This window comes from Neoarius graeffei, chromosome 16, assembly GCF_027579695.1.
Source record: "Neoarius graeffei isolate fNeoGra1 chromosome 16, fNeoGra1.pri, whole genome shotgun sequence".
NCBI classification, from domain to species: Eukaryota; Metazoa; Chordata; class Actinopteri; order Siluriformes; family Ariidae; genus Neoarius; species Neoarius graeffei.
Genome location: NC_083584.1, coordinates 55,615,920 through 55,633,342, shown reverse-complemented (window position 1 = coordinate 55,633,342; position 17,423 = coordinate 55,615,920). Strand labels below are relative to the sequence as shown.

The following is a 17,423-nucleotide window of genomic DNA, read 5'->3' as shown; positions in this document are numbered from 1 at the left end:
ACGGGTCTGGGGGCCGTGAAGGCCCCCAGAAACCAAATTTCAAGGAAGCTCAGAGATGCAATCTAGGCCATTTTGAGCTACTTTTTGAGGACAATAAATGCAGGGTTTACTGTACAGTACAAGCTCAATTATCCAAACTCCGGAGAAAAAGTGCGGCTAACTAAGACAATGTTCAGATAAAACAGGTTCAGATAACTGAGCTTGTACTGTAATACAGTGTTTCAGTAGTTTCATCATGATCAACAACAAAAGCCAGAGTAAAAGACAAAAGATTTATGTATAGGTCTTTCAATAACAACAAAATTAATACTGTATTTACTTCCTGAACTGTGCACCAGTCTAATACTGGACTTAATAAAGTCAATACTGAAAGATGCCCATCCGTACAACATTTAATTAAACTGAACATGCCGAAGTTACTTAGATAATTTGTTGTATGTAGCTGACTTTGCTTTCTCCAGTGTACTTCTGTTGTATGACTGGTGATGGCACACTGAATCTTTGGCAATCCACGAACACGACTATGCATCACTACTGTGCATTTCTGAGCACTGCATTTAACACGTGCTGTGATTAGCCGAAAGCATGAATCAGGCCACCTCTCAGCCAATCACAGAGCAGCTAACATAATGCGCTGGTCTCACAACACCGATAACTATAACTGTAACTATGACTATACCTACACCTGAATTTAGTTCCAGTCTGGAGCAGTCACACCACAACTATAATTCCAACTATCGGTTACTGGTTTTCGCGGGAATATGTAGCGGTTGTATGCCTTTTGTGTGCACACCCAGTGCACTCAGGAGCACACAATGGCTGACAGTGACTGCGAGGAAGAGCTGCTTTTGATGCTGATTTTGCAGAGAAGGCAAAGCTGAAAGAAGAAGAAAAGGAGAATCTGGGTGCATGAAATCCTGCAGCACATAGAAAATTACTAATCTCAGACTCCTGGCACTCCCACATGTAACAGACCCACTTGGACAGTCAGTGGCATGACACACATAGCTATACACTATACATACATAAGACACACGCCTGTGTGTTTTGCTTTGAGAGCGTTAAGAAATTAACCTTTCACACAAACAGGTAGCCTAAACTGTGGCGGACACATTTTATCCTGTTTACGGTGGGCGTTCCCACCGTGAAAGAGAAACCATTTGAAACCGAGAGTGAAAGTGATTATCATGCTGTGACCGTGTGAATATTCTTTTGTGAATGCGTAAGTGGGCAATCAGTGCTCTGACTCAGGTGTGAGTAAGGTGTTTTATGTTAAGTAAGTTTTATGTTTCATCTAATTGATGTAATTTAAAAAATATAATATTTTTTGGCAGTGGGCACATAGGAAAGTATATCAGACATGAGACCTCGTGCTGCAAAATCTTTTTTACATGATCCACAGATAGTATTTGTGGCAAAGTGTGTGTAGTGTGTGCGTGTATGGCTAAAATCTCAGTTTAAATTGACTCAACTTGCAGCGCAGCATGACACTTTGCAATCTAAAATCTTTTTTTTGCATGTTCTACAGCTGGTACTGAGTAACATGGGCATGGTTTACAGCAGGGGTCTTCAATCCTATCCGCAAAGGGCCGGTGTAGCTGCAGGCTTTCATTACAGCCAAATTGGAGGCTCACTTGATTGTTGACTGGAGACGAGGGTGAAATGATTAAACAAGTGAAATCAGGTGTAGCTCCTGCTTGGTTGGAATGAAAGCCTGCAGCCACACTGGCCCTTTGTGGATAGGATTGAAGACCCCTGGTTTACAGAGATTTTAGAGCGCACAGCCACGCACACTACACATACACACACACACACACACTATACAGACTTTGCCACACACACTTACCAGTCATACCCAGTCTACTGCCGATGATGCTCCATATATCTTCCTTTTTGGCTGTATTTTTGTACAGCTTGTGTTTTGTGTCATAAAGCATGGGATTCTTTGAAACTTCTATAATTAGCTTCTCTTCCATTGATACAACAAGGATGTACAAATATACCTGGGATAAACAGCACATGCTCAGACAATGTCACATGTAAACAATTACCTGATTGGTCAGATATTTTATCGGATCAGGTTCAGGCCTGGAAAAATTGCTCCAGAAGCAATCTCACCGATACGGATAAACCCAGGCCTGGACTATAGGTATTGTTATCAGTCTGGTGTGACCACCAACCACATAAACTGCAGGAGACCGATTTATTTATAATTATCATTATAGTTGTAGTTATAGATATGGTTATTGGTATTCTGGGACTGGGCCCTTAGGATACAGAAATTCCCGGGATTATCTGAATCAGTGTAAACAGTGACACGTGGAACAGTCCAAACACCGAAAATATGTTGATTCGATCAATACACGGGCAAAAGCAGGTTGAAAAAATGCATTATTTTCAGGTCTACGCGTAGCCCCGTAATTGTGCTTCAAATCCGTAGCTGCTACAGCCAAATCATATATGTTGGCATCTCTGTTGTTGAGGGTTCTGTCTACCTGAAATCTTGCTCTCCAGTATGGTGTTGCTATATGGTATCTAGCTGCAAAGAGCTGATTAACACTTAAAATAAATATTTAATTGTTATCTATTGCTATTAATTATAAATACATTTATTAAATATCTAATAAATAATAATAATAATAAATAGCTAATTTGGAAATAAGCCATGCTTGACTTACAACCTGCATACATGTACAATATTTAAGATGCGCACAGACAGTAAACACACTTCCCATATAGAAGTCACACACAGTAAGTTGAAACTGCGGTTGCTGTGATGGACGAAGTGTGAGAATTACCTTTTTGACCACCTCTGGGCTCTTTGAGCTCCTTCTGTGCCTCCTCAATCTTGTCTGCAACACAAAATGGGGAAAAATATATTTTAAAACATTTAAAACCTATCCCTTACAGAAAAGACATGTTTCTTGGACTTTTGCATGCTACCAGTTTATTACTGCTGAAGGGGATGAAGCCGGAAGCGGAATTATTGACACTGCTCCTGGACAGGTGTGTAAGCGTTTGAATAAAGTGTTTGTACGTCTGAATGTGTGACTGTCTGACTTTATATAATAAATGAATCAGATACCTGTTTATCACTTAGAGACGAAAGGTAAGGTGAATGGACCACCTTTATTAATCTTGTGTGATGGCAATTGTTCCCTGATTGTGATTTTCCACTGCAAAATACTGTGTTTTAATCTTCCAGAAGTTTTCGTCTAAACTAAATACGGCAACACAAGTATTTCCAGCATTTCAGGAGAGTCGGGGAGGTGTAATAATATTACAGCTGTGCAGTCAGGAACTGCAGCCATCACGAAATCTCAGCTGGACGATGCATTTTCAACTGTTTCTGCATTAAACTGTTAAAAACATTACAGCACATTTCAATATAATCCTTTCATAAATCATTTTCTAATGTTGGCCAACATTTTCAATGTTAATGCTGCAACAGCATTAACATTTTTTAAATGTTAAAAAAAAACATTTTTTTAATTTTTATCACCATTATCATTATTTGTAAAGTGTTAGATTTGACATTTTGTTGTAGGACTGTTTAATCTTTTAGGGTCAAAACCTTAAATAAAAGAAACTGATGCTGAAGATGTTAAATGTGTACTTGTTTAATAAGTTGTATGCACACTAATTAATTTTATTTCACAATAATAATTTATTTTTAATTCATGGAAAAAACATTTTCCATTCACTCTGACACAACACAAGGGAGCAACCAAAGTTGAGAAAATGTAAGATTGCGGAAGGGGGCGGGGCTTCCAGGAAGTCCCAGTAACTGGAGAACTCAACGCATCTGAGCAGATCGTTCCAGACTCAGATGGCACTTAGCTCATTTTCTGTGTTACTGGGGAGAAAAAGGCAGCTCTTTTGGTAGGTTTTTGAGTGATAACTTGTCCTACGTTTTTGTGCAAAGATTGCCAGGTAATATAAATGTCACTGGATATTATGGCAATGTAATATTGTGCATGGACAATAATATTATTATATTGCATAAACCTAACCTTCACAGAAATGTATTTAATGCTAGCTAATTCCCGCACAGCTAACAATGCTGACAGTGGTGATGACAGTTCACTTAAAATTTCATGAGAGCTCATTACAGAGAGAAACAAGACCATTACAAAGGGACTTTTGACCACTTTCATAAAGGAGTACGAGCTGCATTTTACAGTTGAAGTTAATATCATGATGTTATCTCCTAGTACTGGCTTCTGATGCACACACACACACACACACACACACACACACACAAAATATGTGCTAAGTATTTGAAAAAAGAAACACTATAACACAAACGGAAACTGAATGTGCCAGCATTGGAAAGAATCTTGCTTTCCAGTTTTCAGGAAAAAGCTGATTCCTTAGACATCTGCACTGCAACAGTTTCTCAAACTGAGCCCATGTACATGTTTAGGATGTTTTGTGGTGTTTTGGGTTTCCCAATGTTGAGAAGTATATGGGAGAAGAAGCAAGACAAGGGCGGGCGGACCATGACTGAGTTCAGAGGATTAGGTCACCATGAGTATTTTGCAGTCACACCCTTCTGTTTCTCTTGCTCAACCGCAACCAAAAACACTTCAGGAACACTTTTTACATGACATAAGCCCAACATGCCCCAACACCCCCTAGTTTTCACCACTGTGGTATATCTGATTAAACAAAATACATGGTAACCAGGAATCACACTGTACTGAGTGGACCAGCAAATGGGTTCATGGACTCCTCATTTCCAGAGAACAAACCTACATCCTTCAAAGAATAATAAACTTTACACTCATCCTTCCCCTTACAGCATAGGAAAAGCACTTAAAAGCTGAAGAAATAGAATCCTGAACTCAGGTTTCAAAGTGCATTCATTCCATTACACAATCTCACTTCTGAGTTAATGAGACACACACAGGTTATTAGAGGCCTCATTCATGTTTTTTCCTCTGGAGCCTATATATATGATGTTGAGTGGTGAACAGTTCAAGCTTCATTTCCAACAAAGACAGTCATCGTTTAGTCATGCCTACTCAGCAGAACCTCAAACACAAATGCAGCTGTTGTATAAATACATGACAGAGGCGTGATTTACAGTAACAACATATTATGTTCGTGGGCTCTGAATACTGCAATTCTGCTTGAAGATTCAAGGGCAAAAACTTGGTCTGGTGACCATGCATGATGTTCCTAAAAGTAAAATAAGAATGAAACAAGAAGAAACAAAAAGCAAACTACAGTGGTGCTTGAAAGTTTGCGGAACCCTTTAGAATTTTCTATATTTCTGCATAAATATGACCTAAAATATCATCAGATTTTCACACAAGTCCTAAAAGTAGATAAAGAGAACCCAGTTAAACAAATGAGACAAGAATATTATACTTGGTCATTTATTTATTGAGGGGCGGCACGGTGGTGTAGTGGTTAGCGCTGTCTCCTCACAGCAAGAAGGTCCGGGTTTGAGCCCCGGGGCCGGCGAGGGCCTTTCTGTGTGGAGTTTGCATGTTCTCCCCGTGTCCGCGTGGGTTTCCTCCGGGTGCTCCGGTTTCCCCCACAGTCCAAAGACATGCAGGTTAGGTTAACTGGTGACTCTAAATTGACTGTAGGTGTGAGTGTGAATGGTTGTCTGTGTCTCTGTGTCAGCCCTGTGATGACCTGGCGACTTGTCCAGGGTGTACCCCGCCTTTCGCCCGTAGTCAGCTGGGATAGGCTCCAGCTCGCCTGCGACCCTGTAGAAGGATAAAGCGGCTAGAGATAATGAGATGAGATTTATTTATTGAGGAAAATGATCCAATATTACATATCTGTGAGTGGCAAAAGTATGTGAACCTTTGCTTTCAGTATCTGGTGTGACCCCCTTGTGCAGCAATAACTGCAACTAAACGTTTCCGGTAACTGTTGATCAGTCCTGCACACCGGCTTGGAGGAATTTTAGCCCATTCCTCCGTACAGAACAGCTTCAACTCTGGGATGTTGGTGGGTTTCCTCACATGCCCTGCTCGCTTCAGGTCCTTCCACAACATTTTGATTGGATTAAGGTCAGGACATTGACTTGGCCATTCCAAAACATTAACTTTATTCTTCTTTAACCATTCTTTGGTAGAACGACTTGTGTGCTTAGGGTCGTTGTCTTGCTGCATGACCCACTTTCTCTTGAGATTCAGTTCATGGACAGATGTCCTGACATTTTCCTTTAGAATTTGCTGGTATAATTCAGAATTCATTGTTCCATCAATGACGGCAAGCCGTCCTAGCCCAGATGCAGCAAAACAGGCCCAAACCATGATACTACCACCACCATGTTTCACAGATGGGATAAGGTTCTTATGCTGGAATGCAGTGTTTTCCTTTCTCCAAATATAATGCTTCTCATTTAAACCAAAAAGTTCTATTTTGGTCTCATCCATCCACAAAACATTTTTTCCAATAGCCTTCTGGCTTGTCCACATGATCTTTAGCAAACTGCAGACGAGCAGCAATGTTCTTTTTGGAGAGCAGTGGCTTTCTCCTTGCAACCCTGCCATGCACACCATTGTTGTTCAGTGTTCTCCTGATGGTGGACTCATGAACATTAACATTAGCCAATGTGAGAGAGGCCTTCAGTTGCTTAGAAGTTACCCTGGGGTCCTTTAAGACCTCACCGACTATTACAGGCCTTGCTCTTAGAGTGATCTTTGTTGGTCGACCACTCCTGGAGAGGGTAACAATGGTCTTGAATTTCCTCCATTTGTACACAATCTGTCTGACTGTGGATTGGTGGAGTCCAAACACTTTAGAGATGGTTTTGTAACCTTTTCCAGCCTGATGAGCATCAACAATGCTTTTTCTGAGGTCCTCAGAACTCTCATGTTCGTGCCATGATACACTTCCACAAACACGTGTTGTGAAGATCAGACTTTGATAGATCCCATCTCATCTCACCTCATTATCTCTAGCCGCTTTATCCTGTTCTACAGGGTCGCAGGCAAGCTGGAGCCTATCCCAGCTGACTATGGGCGAAAGGCGGGGTACACCCTGGACAAGTCGCCAGGTCATCACAGGGCTGACACATAGACACAGACAACCATTCACATCTACGGTCAATTTAGAGTCACCAGTTAACCTAACCTGCATGTCTTTGGACTGTGGGGGAAACCGGAGCACCCAGAGGAAACCCACGCGAACACGGGGAGAACATGCAAACTCCACACGGAAAGGCCCTCGCCGGCCACGGGGCTCAAACCCGGACCTTCTTGCTGTGAGGCAACAGCGCTAACCACTACACCACCGTGCCGCCCTTTGATAGATCCCTGTTCTTTAAATAAAATGGTGCCCACTCACACCTGATTGTCATCCCATTGATTGAAAACACCTGACTCTAATTTCACCTTCAAATTAACTGCTAATCCTAGAGGTTTGCATACTTTTGCCACTCACAGATATGTAATATTGGATCATTTTCCTCAATAAAAAAATGACCAAGTAAAATATTTTTGTCTCATTTGTTTAACTGGGTTCTCTTTATCTACGTTTAGGACTTGTGTGAAAATCTGATGATGTTTTAGGTCATATTTATGCAGAAATATAGAAAATTCTAAAGAGTTCACAAACTTTCAAGCACTACTGTATGTTACTATTGAGTGATAAGTTTACACTAAAGATCAGATGACAAGTTAATAGTAAAAGTATAAGCTGTGCGCTTTTTAAAAACCTGGTTAGACATTACTGTCTAATTTTAGGCCTAGTTTTAACACTGCAACATGGCTGCAACATGACTGGCTTTCTGTTAGCACATCCTGAAGGAAAATGATATTTTTGAACAACAAAATATTAACCATTGATCCTGAACTCGGGTTAAAGTCTGCACAGGAGTTTGAATATTCTACACATGACTGCATGGATTTCTCCCTCCACTCAACAACACCCTGACAGGTGGAGTGTCTATGCTAAATTGTCCCTAGCAGGGAATGAATGTGTGAAAGTGTGTGTGCATGGTGCCCTGTGATGCAGTGACATCCTATCCATGGTGTGTTTCCGGATCGCTCCCGGTATTCCCAGGACAGGCTCTGGGTCCAGCGCAACTGACCAATGAATAATGATGTTCAGTTTGATGCCCAGTGGTAATTTTTAGAAAGTACAGTATTTTACTATAGATGCACATCTGTCCCTATCGGCCATTTTTAAACAGCAGCACTGTTACAGTGTGGGAATAGGTTCTCCCTGTCTCTGATTCACCTAATCTTACTCTGTATTTAATCTTTCGTTTGTCTAATTTTTATTTCAGTTTTATTTTGTTATCTGTATGACATTTTCTTGCTACTGTAACACATGAATTTCCCCGATGTGGGATCAATAAAGTGAATCTAATCTAATCCATTTTTTTAAAATAAAATACATTGTGTATAGGCCTTTCTGTGTGGAGTTTGCATGTTCTCCCCGTGTCCGTGTGGGTTTCCTCCGGGTGCTCCGGTTTCCCCCACAGTCCAAAGACATGCAGGTTAGGTTAACTGGTGACTCTAAATTGACCGTAGGTGTGAATGTGAGTGTGAATGGTTGTCTGTGTCTATGTGTCAGCCCTGTGATGACCTGGCGACTTGTCCAGGGTGCACCCCGCCTTTCACCCGTAGTCAGCTGGGATAGGCTCCAGCTTGCCTGCGACCCTGTAGAAGGATAAAGCGGCTACAGATAATGAGATGAGATGAGACATTGTGTATATACACATTCACTGGCCACTTTAATAGGAACTTGTTCTTGATTCTAAAATTCCTGTTTTTGGCTGCAGGAGTGGAACCCAATGTGGTTTTCTGTTGTTGCATGTTGAGATGCTTTTCTGCTCACCACGGTTCTAAAGAGTGATTATATGAGTTGCTATATCCTTTCTGGCAGCTCAAACCAATTTGGCCATTTTCTTTTGATCACTCTTATCAACAAGGCGTTTGTTTCCACCCACGGAATTGTTGCTCACTGAATATTTTTTGCTTTTCGCACCATTCTGTGTGAACTCTAGAGACTGTTGTGTGTGAAAACCCCAGGATATCAGCAGTTTCTGAAATAATCAAACCAGTCCATCTGGCACCAACACCCATGCCACAGTGAAAGTCACAGAGATCACAATTTTTCCCATTCTGATGTTTGAAGTGAACATTAACTGAAGCTCTTGATTTGTATCTGCATGATTTCATGCATTGGGCTGCTGTCAAGGGATTGGCTGATTAGAGAACTGCATAAGACAGCAGGTGGATGGGTATTCCTAATAAGTGCATTTATTCCATTATTGCAACACTGGATAAAACGAACACAGTTTTATTTGGGGGGGGGAAGCATTACACATTCACCTGTTCACCACAGTGACTTTCACTGCTGATCTCCCTGATCATCTGTAGGCACATCGTTACCTGCCAGTGCCACATGTATGCTAATGAGCTCCAGGCTAAAAAATATTTGATGTGCACTACATTGGTCTTTTTAATGACTCCATGTGCAGGACGCGTGTGTGTGTGCAGCCTGGAGCAGAGATTCACTTCATACAGCCACCATTTTGTAGACACTCACTGCCTTTCTTTAGCCTTTGGTTTGGCAGGTTCCACTGAATGCATTTCTTACAATATTTTTTGCCCCCCCCCCCAAAAAAAAAAAAATAAATAGACATATTTTAATACGGGCGGCACGGTGGTGTAGTGGTTAGCGCTGTCGCCTCACAGCAAGAAGGTCCGGGTTCGAGCCCCGTGGCCGGCGAGGGCCTTTCTGTGTGGAGTTTGCATGTTCTCCCTGTGTCCGCGTGGGTTTCCTCCGGGTGCTCCGGTTTCCCCCACAGTCCAAAGACATGCAGGTTAGGTTAACTGGTAACTCTAAGGCTACATCCACACGACAACGGCAACGAGATGTTATTAAAAAAAATATCGCGTCCGCATGGGCAACGGATCAGTAAAATATCAGGTACATATGGCAACGCAACGCTTGCTGAAAAGGATGCAATACACATGCCACACCTCTAGGGGCGCTGTAAGACGGTCCCTTCGGAGACACCAGAACAATAGAAGAAGTAAGGACGCATGCGCATAAACTATTATGCGCGAGACTTCATATTAGCCACAAAGTCAGAAAAATCTGTTCGTAAAATTACATTATAATGACCAAATACAATGAAAAGTATTTTTCCAGTCTCACCTGTGAAAGGTAATCCCATGTGATCTCGTTTGGACGGCAAACCTGTTGGTACAGTTAAATGCAGCACATGAATGAGGCATCTTTATTCTCCGCTTTGACCCACCCAATATGGCGGCGAGGATGACGTATGATTCTACGCAGAAGGCGGCGTCTTTAATGGTCCGGAATAAATTGAATGCTACACGTTGATGGATTAATTTGTTCTTCTACACCCTTTTTGAGGAATGTATTGTAGGACTTAAACCAACATCTGAAGAGGTGAGATCACTCCTTTTTTTCCTTATTTTTGCTGGCGGGATTGACTCTCTCTCTCTCTCTCTCTCACTTTGCACCATTACACAATAAATACTCACAGTGAAAATATTTTGTAAGCGCGTTTCATGAACCAAGTTATAGGATTTGTTGACAACTCGCATCGAGTTCGTTACACTTCTACCCGGCGTGAAGCACATGTGGTTGTGATGTCATCGTAAACAAATCCGTTCTACTCATCCAGACGACTTCGCAACGGCGCCGTTGCAAGATCTTTCCACTCTGGAACCCGATCTCAAAAGATTTCGTTTTGGGGCACCCAAAATGCCGGTGCCGTGTGGACGCCAGGCCGAAACGATAAACAATTTTATCGGATTCACCTGAATCTGTTGCCGTGTGGACAGGGCCTAAATTGACCGTAGGTGTGAATGTGAGTGTGAATGGTTGTCTGTGTCTATGTGTCAGCCCTGTGATGACCTGGCGACTTGTCCAGGGTGTACCCCGCATTTCGCCCGTAGTCAGCTGGGATAGGCTCCAGCTTGCCTGCAACCCTGTAGAACAGGATAAACCGGCTAGAGACAATGAGATGAGATGAGATATTTTAATACTAATGTATTAAACTCTTTCACAAACTAACTACATGAAAATAGCAGCCTGTTATAATGGCCAGAGAGAGACAGAGAGAGACAGAGAGAAGAAGCAGCAGAAATATTATCACAGTTACTGGGGATGATGACGAACAATTAACAGTCGGATAACTACACAATCCACAAATATATAAATATAATGCTAATAAATAAATAAATAAATAACTAGACTGGTTCACGTTCTCATTATTCTCACAGGATATTCATAATGAAGTAGCTAATAAGGAGGAACCGTATCCATATCACAGCATATCAAGCTCTAGATTCTGTCAATAGCTTCCTTTATTATCTTTAACATTTCTTTACTGTTGTTAGGAATGTTATTTATACATTTAAAAAATGCATGTTAAGCAGTAACTTATCCTGTTTGAAAAATCATGTCTTACACACCAAAAGATGTTTGCAGCCATAAAGAGATATAAAGAACATTCCAATATGCAACACCATTATCAAATAAGTAACGGGACACTGTTATTTCAAAATTCCTCATCACCTAAACCATCATATCAGTAACCTGCCACACCTTTACAAGGAAGGAGCCTTAAATCAAACTATCTCAGTTTTCTGAGAGTTTTGAGCCGAAGGAGTCACTGCAATAATAATTATTCCATAGCATTCCCTGGTGAAAAATAAATGTACTTTATTGTATTTAAAGTATATTCATATTTTCAATAGTATATTGAAAATGTACTTACACAAATTGTACTTTTTGTAAATATATAAAAAGTATACTAACATCACGCTTTCACACTAACACTTTTAACACACTTTAAAATAATTATACTATATTACACTTTATAGAAATATCTCATCTCATCTCATTATCTGTAGCCGCTTTATCCTTCTACAGGGTCGCAGGCAAGCTGGAGCCTATCCCAGCTGACTACGGGCGAAAGGCGGGGTACACCCTGGACAAGTCGCCAGGTCATCACAGGGCTTTTATAGAAATATATTATACTAAAATATACTTTAAGAGAAAGTTATGTGTAATTTAGGACATAAAAGTACAATAAATACACTTCAATTTGCATTTTTCTACAATTTAATTACAATTAAAAAATATCTCATCTCATCTCATCTCATTATCTGTAGCCGCTTTATCCTTCTACAGGGTCGCAGGCAAGCTGGAGCCTATCCCAGCTGACTACGGGCGAAAGGCGGGGTACACCCTGGACAAGTCGCCAGGTCATCACAGGGCTGACACATAGACACAGACAACCATTCACACTCACATTCACACCTACGGTCAATTTAGAGTCACCAGTTAACCTAACCTGCATGTCTTTGGACTGTGGGGGAAACCGGAGCACCCGGAGGAAACCCACACGGACACGGGGAGAACATGCAAACTCCACACAGAAAGGCCCTCGCTGGCCACGGGGCTCGAACCCGGACCTTCTTGCTGTGAGGCGACAGCGCTAACCACTACACCACCGTGCCGCTCAATTAAAATATATTTAGTACAAAATTAGTTGTTACAAAATAGCATGCCTCAAGTTAACTAATCATAAACACACGAAGTATATTGATGATTACTGTGGCTTCAAGTACACAAAAGTATGCTAAATTTTAGTACACTTAGCACATTTATTTTTCACCAGGGTTATGTGGTATTATTACAACCCCGATTCCAAAAAAGTTGGGACAAAGTACAAATTGTAAATAAAAACGGAATGCAATAATTTACAAATCTCAAAAACTGATATTGTATTCACAATAGAACATAGACAACATATCAAATGTTGAAAGTGAGACATTTTGAAATTTCATGCCAAATATTGGCTCATTTGAAATTTCATGAAAGCAACATATCTCAAAAAAGTTGGGACGGGGCAATAAGAGGCTGGAAAAGTTAAAGGTACAAAAAAGGAACAGCTGGAGGACCAAATTGCAACTCATTAGGTCAATTGGCAATAGGTCATTAACATGAGTGGGTATAAAAAGAGCATCTTGGAGTGGCAGCGGCTCTCAGAAGTAAAGATGGGAAGAGGATCACCAATCCCCCTAATTCTGCGCCGACAAATAGTGGAGCAATATCAGAAAGGAGTTCGACAGTGTAAAATTGCAAAGAGTTTGAACATATCATCTACAGTGCATAATATGTAAATTTATGCACTGAAAAAGATTCAGAGAATCTGGAAGAATCTCTGTGCGTAAGGGTCAAGGCCGGAAAACCATACTGGGTGTCCGTGATCTTCGAGCCCTTAGACGGCACTGCATCACATACAGGCATGCTTCTGTATTGGAAATCACAAAATGGGCTCAGGAATATTTCCAGAGAACATTATCTGTGAACACAATTCACCGTGCCATCCACCGTTGCCAGCTAAAACTCTATAGTTCAAAGAAGAAGCCGTATCTAAACACGATCCAGAAGCGCAGACGCCTTCTCTGGGCCAAGGCTCATTTAAAATGGACTGTGGCAAAGTGGAAAACTGTTCTGTGGTCAGACGAATCAAAATGTGAAGTTCTTTATGGAAATCAGGGACGCCGTGTCATTCGGACTAAAGAGGAGAAGGACGGCCCAAGTTGTTATCAGCGCTCAGTTCAGAAGCCTGCATCTCTGATGGTATGGGGTTGCATTAGTGCGTGTGGCATGGGCAGCTTACACATCTGGAAAGACACCATCAATGCTGAAAGGTATATCCAGGTTCTAGAGCAACATATGCTCCCATCCCACAGTGGTAAACATGGCCTTGTCCCAACTTTTTTGAGATGTGTTGTTGTCATAAAATTTAAAATCACCTAATTTTTCTCTTTAAATGATACATTTTCTCAGTTTAAACATTTGATATGTCATCTATGTTCTATTCTGAATAAAATATGGGATTTTGAAACTTCCACATCATTGCATTCCGTTTTTATTTACAATTTGTACTTTGTCCCAACTTTTTTGGAATCGGGGTTGTGCATACAACGTTACAATCTAATCAATAGCCCTAAAGAAATCAGTCTACTCCTATTCTTTTGGGAACTTTTTAATAGAAAGTGAGTTCTGTTCAGACCGGTGATCAATAATTTAATCTGCTCACTCCGGACACACGGCCTTGTTCCTGTTATCTTATTCATTGGACCTGTTTGGACAAGCTGCAGAATAGAGGGCTAAAGGTTTAAGTAACTCGTCTGGTAATGATGTGTGTTGTTATAGTGTACTGAATGAGACTGATTCTATAATTAGAGCACACACACACACACATGCGCCAGAATTGCAGCTGACATTAGGGGATGTACAGCCAACGGTTGAGCAAGTAAGAAGTTTCTTGCACACAAACCTGTGTGTGTGTGTGTGTGTGTGTGTGTGTGTGTGTGTGTGTGTGTGTGTGAGAGAGAGAGATCATGTACATATAATGGGAGGTACCGGTTTACATGGTGATGTGCAGACTGTAATTTCCCTGTGTAACTGACAAAAGCAGAACTGCTGTCTCACTACATTACAGCCACACACACCGACACACAGACCACCATTACTAGAGCCAAAGCAGCACCCCAGGCATCGTTCAGTGACCTGAGATCATGGCTGAATTTTTCCTCATGTTCAGTACACAGTGTTAGTTCAAGAATTTGGCTTTATTAATTCTGATGTGATTTAGGACACATTATGTGATGTTACTTATATTATTTTGTTTTAGTTTGGAGTAGGTCTTGGTGTTCCCTGATAACAAATCCCCCCCCTTTCTGTCTGGAAAGGAAAGAATGACGTAAAGATAAGCATATAAAGCAGAGCTTCCAGTGCAGCTGCAGTTCCCCAGGTTTGACCTTCATGAGCAAGTCGAGCAAAACACTGGACGGAGCTCAGATACTGGCTCCAAGACTCAGTGAACCCTTGAGGGGAGCCGACTTTCCCAGAAGTCCAGTCAACAAACGCCTCCTCCCTCATGACTGCTGGACGTACATGCAAACTCTCACAAGCTCAAGCTGAGAGACAAACAGACAGAGAGAGAGAGAGAGAGAGAGAGAGAGAGAGAGAATCTACAGCTGGTTTGAAGTTCTATTGCACTGTCCATCATGATCAGGCACTTTAACCATCCTCGCTCTGCACCACACCAATGAGTGGGAGAGAGAAATTATGCATGAAAGAGGTCTAAACACTGCAGTGCTCTGAGAGATGTTGGGGGACTTTCACTGCTCAAGCGCTTTAGACTTCAGACAAACAGAAAGAGTGCGAGAGTCGAGCAAATCCAGCCCTCACTACAGAGGCTCGTGACACTGCATGAAGGGGACGGAATCCCCTTTTCACATGTGTGCAGAAAGCAAGACCATTATCCAGCACCCAAGGCAATGCTTCCTAATGTGTAGTAATGAAGAAAGGCTTGCTTTCACAGAAAAAATGTGAGGGGGGGAAGGGGAGAGAGAGAGAGAGAGAGAGAGAGAGAGAGACCATCAGGATCTTTCTTTAGTAGGCATGTAATGATTCACCCAATTCACGATTTGATTTGATTCCTTACATCAGGTTCATGGTTCAATTTTCCCATGATACATTTGAAAAAATATTAAATGAAGAAACATTTTATTACCAAAAAAGTGCAACACTTATTTTCCTATTCTTTATTAACTTAAACAGTCATTTTGTTAAAGTAAAAAAAAAAAAGTTGGGTTCATTTTCTTCATAACCAACAATAATTCGTAAAGGTTGGGGCAAAATATAATAGCCTATTGACTAAAACATTCCTTTTATTAAAGATGATAACAGTTAATAACAAATACTCCTTTTCTTAATGAAATTTTATGAACATTTGTTCTGCCTCCATTTGCTTCTTTTTTCTTTATCTTTCAGCAGTCTGTAAAAAGAGAGCTCTGATTTCTTGCTAAATCTATTTGTACAGTCAATCACACAGCAGCTCTTTCACATTTTACATCTGTTTTATTGTGTATTTTCACAGCATTTAGAGCTGTGTTACTTTCACCTACAGTGAAGACATGTATTCCTGCTTATTGTACATAATTGCACTCTCTGCTGTCTAACCAACACAATTACAGTGAGGGAAAACTAAAAGATTATGCAGCCTGATAATAATCACCATTTTTTTTATTTCATTTATTCAAATAGCCATAAATTTGTATCATGATTTATTGCTACATGACATCTACGATAACTATTCTTCAGAATGCAAAATGATCATGTACTGGACAACATTACAGTGCAGCCCATGACAGTGTTTTGCCATTCTGACATTCCATGCAACTCCACATTCCTTGGCAGCAGGGAACAAAACTGAATTATATATATTTTTTATTTTTTTAATATTTTTTAAAACACACCCCTAGTGTCACAGCAAAGATTCCAACTGTATGCATTCTTGGCTGACTGAGGCCAGCTCTTGTTTTTGAATGTGCAGTAGGGGAAAAGAAAACACTGGTTTAAAATCCAAGTTGGCTTGATGGACCTAGTGATAAAATAAAATTATTCTGAAACTGCAACCCCCCTCCCCCATCACCCCCTCTCTCTCTCATGCACGCGCGCGCACACACACGAGAACAAGGTTTGCAGTATGCAGTAGTTGGCTTTGCTGTTTATTGTTCAGACTGCGTGGGGATATCGGTGAAAAAAAAATTGATGTATCCCATCCACAGGTGGGCGAAATGAGGCAAAAAGGTGAAGCATCCAAAAAGAGGAGTGTGAAGGTGAAGGCCAGGGGAAGCTGCAAAGCAGAACACACACTGTTCAGAGTTCTCCTCTTTCCATGTTTATAGCTGTGCTAGAGATATTCTCCCTTGCTTAGGACCTTGATGAAGTTTCACTTTTTCAGATCAGGAACTTTGTTTGTAAAACCTTTTCTCAAGTCTTAAAAAGTGTTGTTTGTGAATGAACAATGATTCCAAGGTCCAGAGAAAGTTATTTGAATGAGTCACTCAGTTTAATTATTCATCAAATATCTTTTCTATTGAAGGAATTAACACTGATCATAGTAAATAATTAATTTACCTTGAACAACATGTGGTTGAGAAATGACAGAGGAGAGGAGAGGACGGAGGACAGGAGAGGAGGAAGGAGAGGGAGGAGAGAGGAGGAGAGGAGATGAGAGGAGGGAGGAGAAGATAGGAGAGAGGGAGAAGGAGAGAGAAGGAGAGGAGGAGAGCGGAGAAGGAGAGAGGAGGAGGGAGGAGAAGACAGGAGAGAGGAAAGAGGGAGGGAGAAGGAGAGAGGAGGAAAGAGGAGAGGACAGTGGAGAGAGGAGGAGAGCAGAGGAGAGGACGGAGGAGAGCAGAGAGGAGAGGAGCAGAGGACAGGAGGAAAGAGGAGATGAGGGAGAAGGAGACAGGAGAAGAGGGAGAATCCTTTGTAAAACAACCTTTTCTCAAGTCTTAAAGTGTTGTTTGTGAATCAACAATGGAGGAGAAGAGCAGAGGAAGGAGATCAGAGGAGGGAGGAGGAGAGGAGGGAGG

General features: G+C 41.3%; 1 protein-coding gene across 4 annotated transcripts in view; it reads right to left on the bottom strand.

Moving 5' to 3' along the window:
* The window catches only part of hivep1 (HIVEP zinc finger 1), a 114,312-nt gene that overhangs the window by 34,528 nt on the left and 62,361 nt on the right, over nucleotides 1-17,423 (bottom strand). For all 4 annotated transcript variants that reach the window (XM_060943213.1, XM_060943210.1, XM_060943212.1 and 1 more), the window contains exon 3: nucleotides 2,799-2,852. In XM_060943213.1, coding sequence (XP_060799196.1) covers nucleotides 2,799-2,852 — 54 coding nt within the window. The remainder of the gene's footprint in view (nucleotides 1-2,798; nucleotides 2,853-17,423) is intronic.